The 7,870-nt window shown below is 36.8% G+C and overlaps 3 protein-coding genes across 15 annotated transcripts in view; 1 reads left to right on the forward strand and 2 right to left on the reverse strand.

The window, feature by feature from the left end:
- LOC128207534 (echinoderm microtubule-associated protein-like 2) overlaps positions 1 to 1,588 on the forward strand; it is a 42,229-nt gene extending 40,641 nt beyond the window's left edge. For all 12 annotated transcript variants that reach the window (XM_052910507.1, XM_052910503.1, XM_052910500.1 and 9 more), the window contains 3 exons: positions 59 to 154; positions 412 to 542; positions 808 to 1,588. In XM_052910507.1, the coding sequence (XP_052766467.1) occupies positions 59 to 154; positions 412 to 542; positions 808 to 936 (356 nt within the window). In that variant the 3' untranslated portion in view covers positions 937 to 1,588. The remainder of the gene's footprint in view (positions 1 to 58; positions 155 to 411; positions 543 to 807) is intronic.
- A 2,460-nt stretch (positions 1,589 to 4,048) lies between these two features.
- On the reverse strand, positions 4,049 to 4,930 carry LOC128207348 (uncharacterized). Of its 2 annotated transcripts, none has more exons than XM_052910211.1 (3): positions 4,812 to 4,930; positions 4,370 to 4,584; positions 4,049 to 4,195 (listed from the first exon to the last, which is right to left on the reverse strand). In XM_052910211.1, the coding sequence occupies exons 1-3, from the start codon at positions 4,922 to 4,924 to the stop codon at positions 4,086 to 4,088; spliced, it is 438 nt and encodes a 145-aa protein (XP_052766171.1). In that variant the 5' UTR covers positions 4,925 to 4,930; the 3' UTR covers positions 4,049 to 4,085. The 2 variants fall into 2 exon arrangements, with proteins under 2 accessions (XP_052766171.1, XP_052766170.1); XM_052910210.1 differs by having other exon boundaries at positions 4,364 to 4,584.
- Positions 4,931 to 6,155: 1,225 nt separating this feature from the next.
- Positions 6,156 to 7,870, reverse strand: LOC128207381 (uncharacterized). Its single transcript, XM_052910260.1, has 3 exons — positions 7,695 to 7,870; positions 7,091 to 7,311; positions 6,156 to 6,310 (listed from the first exon to the last, which is right to left on the reverse strand). Exons 1-3 carry the CDS (start codon positions 7,790 to 7,792, stop codon positions 6,195 to 6,197), a joined length of 435 nt encoding a protein of 144 aa, XP_052766220.1. The 5' UTR covers positions 7,793 to 7,870; the 3' UTR covers positions 6,156 to 6,194.

Here is a 7,870-nt window from a genome sequence, read left to right on the forward strand (position 1 = left end):
CTTATGTTGATATTGTTGTTGGTATTGTGGCTGTAGACATTTCAATGGCATGTTGCAGGGACGGCAAAGACGTGCAAGCAAGAGACGAACAAGGATGACGTGCGTGACAGGACCTGGGCAACACAGAACTGTACTCTCTCGTTTGACTGCATAGGTAGGTCAAATTATAAACCACATACCTAATGGTGGCATTAAAATCATTCAGCCTTTATAACTAATAATTTATAAAAAGGTGTGAGAAAAATCATTCATGAGAAGGTTAAGTCATCCTTTCCTGTTTTAAGGCATCCTTCTGTGTAACATACCAGTACACTGAATTGTTGATCTTGGACTATTTAAGTTACTGATTAGCATGTGGATTTTACAGAGAAAAATACCTTGTACAGTAAGTGGCTGTATGTTTCTCTGTAGGTGTTTGGCCAGATGAAGCTGACGGCACGGACGTGAACAACTGCTCCATCTCACATGACAAGAAGCTGCTTGTCAGTGCCGACGACTACGGCAAGGTGAACCTGTATGAATACCCATCCAGACAACCAAGGGTATGTTATAGAACTACAGATATGTTCTGTTTAGTAATCTATTTTTTATGTTGTTTTGTTTTAAGAGCATCTCTTGCTCACACTGCTCCTGAAAGTTTCATGTATGTGTGTGAGCTTAAAGGTCCTCATCTCACTTATGATAACACATTAGAAGTCCTGTAAACGTGTGTTTGGTGAATTTATAGATGTTTAATTTATACCTTCAAATCCTAGAAACATTTAAAAAAAAAATTGGACCAATTTTACTTTTGTTTATCATCTATAGGCAACTGGCCACTCTTATCCGGGACACAGCAGTCATGTGACCATGGCCAAGTTCCTGTTTGACAACTCGCGTGTAATCAGCACAGGGGGACGTGACACAACCATCATGCAGTGGGAGGTCATTGCCTAGATGACACTGCCATGGCAACAGGGAGGTCATGTTACTGCTGCATGATGAAATCAGGTCATAATGCAGGTGTATGTATACATGTACAGTCTGTATCTCTATGACTGTGCCACTCTGTGTCGAAGTGGTGCACAGAATAAACATTTTGTTGTTTGCAATATTAACGAAGAAGACTGTTTTCCTCATACTTGTTAAATATTGTTAATACTTGCAACTTTCTGTTACTATTTACCTATTGTTATTCTCTGTATATTTTAATAATAAAAGGCGTGAACTATTTTTATATTCAAAGTTGGTAAATTTCTATGTTATTAATATTTCTTTTGTATATTTTAGTATAGAGTTGACATGACAATAAGTAATAAGGCATTTGCTACCAGTCTTCAAGTTTTATGTGATTAATAAACAAATGGTTTATACCACTACAGTTGATACTATGACTTATAGAGAAAGCATTTCTGAGTTCAAAGTAAACATCATTAATAAATAACATAATTGGTTGTGATATGAACGAAATGATTGTAATACATACAAATTTGTACTCTTTTTACATACTTATAATGTATATTCATAATAATATTATGTTTCATATTTGTTGTAATTTCTAACTGTATTTTTTTGTGTACAATACTAGGAATAAAATTCTTTGAAATTGTAAAAACCTGTTGTTGATTACCTTTTTAGCTTGACTATTCGAAGAATAAGGATGGCTATACTACTCGCCCCAGTGTCGGCATCAGCATCGACGTCGGCGTTTGGTTAAAGTTTAAGGGCAACTTGGGATTTTCACATAAAATACCAATACCCTTTATTCAATTGACTTAATACTTCACACAGTTGTTCAGGGCCATCACATAATGAGGTTAGATAATTCCATATTATCCTTTATACAAATTATGGCCCCTGATTGACTATGGAACTTAGGTTAAAGTTTAAGGGCAGGTTGGGATATTTATTGATAACTTCTATACCTGTCATTCAATTGACTTGATACTTCATACAGTCTCAGGACCATCACACAATGAGGTTACATAACACCATATTATCCTTAATACAAGTTATGGCCCCTGATTGACTTACGTTAAAGTTTTAGGGCAGGTTGAAGGTTTAGGGCACAGAGTTTTTTTGCACAATTAATGACGATCATCTTACAATAAGGTCACATAACTCCATTTTAACCCTAAATACAAATTATGGCCCTTGATTTTTTTTAGTTTCTTTTGACAGGCACATTTTTATACTCTTAGGCACATTTAAATAAAGGGAAAATATGTTATTTGAATGACTTGCGTCATTCTTCGGGCGGGCTGGTGGGAGGGCAGTGTCAAAGTCACCTTATGTATCGAATAATTTTAGCTAGGCTTTACATTTAGAGACCAAACTTGGTATATATACGAAGAGTTTATGGAGACCTTTTTATGGGAATGCGTTTGAGGCCCCTAGGATCAAGGTCAAGGTTACTATTAATAGAAATTGGGTTGGTATTGAATAACTGAAGTAAGGGTCTACAATTTGTGTTAAAACTTGGTATATATGAAGAGTTTATGAAACCTTTCCTGGGATTGTGTTTTGAGCCCCGAGAGGTATGGTCTAGGTCAAGGTCACTGTCGCTAAAAATAGAAATATGGTTAGTACTGAATAACTCGAGTAAGTGACATAGTGTGACTTAACTTGGTCAAGTTCACTGTTACTAAACATAGATAACTGTTTTAGTTATGGTTGTCAACCTGTGACCAAACATGATATGTAGGAAGAGTTTATGGAGGACTTCCATGGGATTGTGTTTGGGGCCCTTAGGATCAAGGTCACTGTTACAAACATAGAAGAAAGCAGTTGAAATGAATATCAACTGCCAATCTTTAAAAACCCGGTTTTGTCACATCGCGATTCTTGTACACTTTTTAATTTGATTTTTTATTGCTTTTGACTGTCACATATTACATCGTTATTGTATTCACTTCTAAGTCAAAGTGGCGTAGTCGAGCGTCTTACGACAGCTCTTGTTAATTTGAAAATGTTTCCATTTCTAGTTTGTAATTAGTTGTCTGCATATACCTTTCTCATTGGATGAACATATCATGGCAAGAATATTACAATGTGAACCATCATTTAGAGAGTTGCCTGCACCAATAATAATTGGTAATATGAATTTAAAAACATCATTACCTTTGAAATCTCAAATAATAAAGGTGTTTTGGTGTCAACCGCTCTAAATAACCTGTAAATCAGGTGTGAACAACACAATACCAACATCGGCATTGCAAAGACACGCTTTCTTTCAAAAGTAGGCCGAAATGGAATAGGCCGAATTGGACCAAGCCGAAAAGGTAATTGGGCCGAGTTGACCCGACACCGCAGGGATTACTTTGTCCGGCGTCGCGTTGTCCGGCCGAGGCATCAACGTTTGTTTATTATCAAGACATTCGTATCTTTTGAACGACTTTTTGTAGAACTTTCAACTTGGTACATGTATGCACATTGGGCATGGCCAGTACATGACCTCTTGATTTTGGGGTCAGTACACAATGTAGGTGGGAAGGTCATGGTGACATTAATAGAAAAAGTAGATAGGCGACACAATTGATTCATGGAATTCTAGTGATACATGTACTTTTTGTCGATTGTGGAACGTTTAAACATTTATCTCTTAAAATTCTTTAACAATCCCTAATATAATGTCAATCAATGTATCTTGTATTTTTTGATTGCGAATTTTGGAACGAAATTGGTCGGAGGGCGAGCGTTCACCTAACGTGAGCAAATGTTTTGTTTTGTATCTCTGTTGCAACGCAGCGCGTAACATTGCAAGCGGAAACCAACCAGTAAACATTTGCCGCAAACGCGTTTACTGAGCGCACGGTACGGAGCTTACCCTAGGTTCCACAATGGGATTTTTAACCTCTCAAATTCTAGTGGTAACGGTTTTAAATCCACGGAATAGATTCGTTAGTTATACATTTGGACATGCCCTGGAAACGGCAATGAATACTGTAATAAAAGTTAAAGGTCAAGGTCACATTGAGGTCACTTACCAGCACAATGAGGCGAGTTATACATACATATATATTTATTATCACTGTGTAATTATTTAAAACATGAGGTTTCTTTGGACCACTTTTTATTCCACTAAAATGAACATAATAAATGACACTCTATGGGAATTTGACCTCGTAAGCAAACCCTCCAACGTAGGTCTGAAATTTCGGTGCGTCTACCTGTATAACGAAAGAATCCTCTGAGTCATCGGTACATACGCGCTCAGCTGAAAACAACAACAACAACATTTGTAAAATCTTCAACGTAAATGTCCACGAAATCATTTAACTTAACTATTAGTCTTGGTATCTGGTCTTTACTTATAATTGAAAGACCAGTGTATATAACATTGTGGCGGTAAACGACAGTAGAGCGCGGACGACGGGAGACTCACAGTTACCCCGTAGAAGTTGGTCTAGCTGTTTGTCGTGGGTCTCGTCAGTAATGGTGAACATTCCCCCACCCACGATGTCGGACAAACAAATAGCAGTAGTTTTCCCATAGTTCTTGAATTGGAGAATGGCGTGACCCCGTGGGTAGTTCCAATAAAATGTTCCGTTTGTACAGGATACTGGCACCGTTATGTTTGCCGTCCAGTCGGCGTCTTCTGGGATTCTTAAAAAACGAAGTTCAAATGTATTTTCACAGACTCTAAGCCTGCCCTCGTAAACGACCCGACCCGTTCAGCGTGGTGAGCATGCGTTAACATGCAAAGTAATATGTTCATTAATTAAAACCAACAGCTAAAATACAATGATCGTATACAAGCCGTACACATATATAAACATGTAAGTATTTCTTGAAGTAACATTGTTTGTGATGTGTCATATTGTTTTACTTACCCTGACTGAGAATGATAAGAGTCAGGCGACAGGTCACAAGGGCTTTGGTTTAAAAACAGGCATTGACCAAACCCGAACAATCCTAGAGCAGAAACTAACACAAAAATCTTCATGACCGGTCTTGAAGGAAGTCAGGCAATTAACTTATGAATATGGATGTATGTTAATTTTATTTATTGCAATCTTATCTTATTAGAACATGTCCCATTACTTTGTCCATACTAGCAATATAGTTAGTGTATTCTAAAGCAGCCAAGAAATTAGTAATGACAACATGTTTGTGACTTTTAAAAACAATCTATTTATGTTCATAAGTATGCCATAGATTTGAGACAACTGTTACAGCTGTACTTCTTTACATTTAAATGTTAACACATCAACATATAGTTCACGTTTAAATATTAGCAACGTTGTTAGATTTAGTTCTGAAAAATCTTCAGTAAGAACATTATCATGCTTTATACGTGTGTTCACAATTTCATTATCATATGTTTAATTATATCTAACATTCTGCCTCTTATTCAAAAACGAAGTTCAGAAAATGTTTTAGTAACCGATATTGTTGTATTACACATGTGTTACACAGAAATACATGTTATGGTTAATACGGTAAAAATAAACTTTTTTTTATTTTTTGTTTTGGCTTTAGCAATTTTTTGCGTAAATATCTGCAAACCAATGATATAAGATTGCTGACAAAAAATCAGATCGTAGATTTTCATATTTCCGTTCGAAAATTAATGTTTTATGGATTAAACCGTTACTAATGGTTTAAGAAAAATGCATAAAACATGAATTTTTGAACTTAAATATAAAAGACTGCGATCTAAGTTTTTGTCAGCAGTCTTATATAACTGGTTTCCATTGATCTTCGCAAAAATTGGCTCGTTCCAAGACAAAAAATAAAAAAAAGTTGTCAACACGTGCAATCTGTGAGAGTGCAGCTTTAAGCAAAATTGTGTCCTAAGGTTTTAAATGATATATGAAGCAAATGGGCTGAACGAAACCATGCTTGTATAGAGGCCAAAGCAGGCTTTGGACAGAATATGGGCATCTTTGATTAATGTTTTGTTTTGCATGCTGTTATTTCACATGCTCTTTTTATTCCATTCAAATATCTTTCATTCAAAAACAAAACATCTTCATCTGGTCGAAACAAATGTGATTCTGGATCAATCACCCCTTCCCATTGCCGTGCGTCTCTGATATATGCATTGCGTGTTCTAGCTGTATTTTATAACTTATACTAGTACATATGTGCCTCCTTCACTTGACAGAACATATTGAACACTTCAGGTATTTGGTCTTCGACTGTCATGATGAAATACAACCATAAACACGTAATCCGTTTAATAGCCATTTATTTATTTACATACTGGGAGCCTAGACAAACTTGACTTCGTAGGCAAATTCTCCCATGTAGTACATGGTATCAGGGGCGTCGACTTGGATCACAAACGGTTGCCCAGAAGCGGAATCCGCTGTACAAACCTGAGCAGCTGAAACACAAAATACGAAATAAAAGAACGCGACGACTTTTTTTAAAGCAATACTATCTCTCTTATGTGACGCTTTGGTTGTTACTGATTTAAAAATGTAACTGAAAGAAAATTATCTTTCTTGTCCAAACTGATTGAAAATTGAAAATAATTATATGCTTTCTGTCGAATTGTGAAATAAAAGTGATATTTCAATGTTTGTGTCAATTGTATATTTTTCTTTATGGTTTGGATACAGTTTAAAGAACGTCAATTCCGTCATGGCACAAAGGACAATAAATAAACCAACTTACAACAAGAGCGCCCACTGTCGTTAAATACGACCATCCTTTTTGGGGGGCACTAAGCTTACGTTAAGCAAAATTTAGAGAGTACTTACACAGTGAATACGGTTTTTGCCCATTCAAGGGTGACTGAGGTGACATGGCTGACCCAGATGTGATACCCATTCAAATTCTGACCAAATTGGACAGAGGCGTTCAACAAAACCGATTTAAGGTAATTTACATAATTAAAGGGGTATACCGCTTGACTCAAGCGATATGGCTGGTTATCGAACATGTCCGAGATATTATGCCCATACACATTATGACCGACTTTGGCGACATTTTAACACATGCTTATGAAGTTATTGATCGAACACACTGGACGTTACATGTGAAACTTTTATATGTCCCGTTCTAAGTAACGGGCGTAAAAAATAAGAAAAAAATAAGAAAAATAAGAATAAAAAAGAAATCGCCAAACTAAAACATTGTGAAGCATTGGTCAAGGACTTACAACTCCCTCGGTTTAGCTGATTCAGCTGCATGTGGTTGTTCTTGTCAGTGATTGTGAATATGTCCCCGCCAAGAGACTCGGAGAAGCACAGGCTCGTAGTTTTCCCATAATCCTTGAAATGTAGAATAGCGTGACCCTTTGGGTAGTCCCAGCGGAACGTTCCGTTTGTACATGACACTGGCACCATAATAGTTGCTGTCCAGTTGGCGTCGGCTGGGATTCTTAAAGAAACGAAGTCCAAATCTCAATGGTCTGTGTTGCCGTCAAAGACGTTAAAGTAAAATCGTGTTAGAACTGATTCTTTAAAATTGATGGCGATGCCCAAACTATTAACTGGTTGGACTTTGCCGAATCCATGCTACTGAGGAGCTCGTGAAAGGTTAAAGTAATCACTCGGAGATGGCAAATTGTTCTTTATCCTATGTTTTCTTTAAATGTTCGTCGTTCTATATTTCAACAGTACGTCGATGAATGAATCTAAATTGAATTTCCCAACGTGGTATGAGGGCTCTAGGGCACATGGATTTTCGTTAAATATCATACAATTTCCAAAGCCTAGTATACTTAGAACAACGCGTCGTGGAATGAATCTAAACTGACTTACCCAGCGTGGTATGAGGGCACTAGTGCACATGGATTGTTGTTAAATATCATACATCTTCCAAAGCTCAGTATACTTAGAATCAAACACACTGTTTTCATTCTGATGCGTTCTTGGAGTATGTAACTTATAATCTGTCTAGGTTTTGTAACTGATGGATAATTGTTTCATATATGACA

This window comes from Mya arenaria, chromosome 11 (assembly GCF_026914265.1).
Source record: "Mya arenaria isolate MELC-2E11 chromosome 11, ASM2691426v1".
Taxonomy (NCBI): Eukaryota; Metazoa; Mollusca; class Bivalvia; order Myida; family Myidae; genus Mya; species Mya arenaria.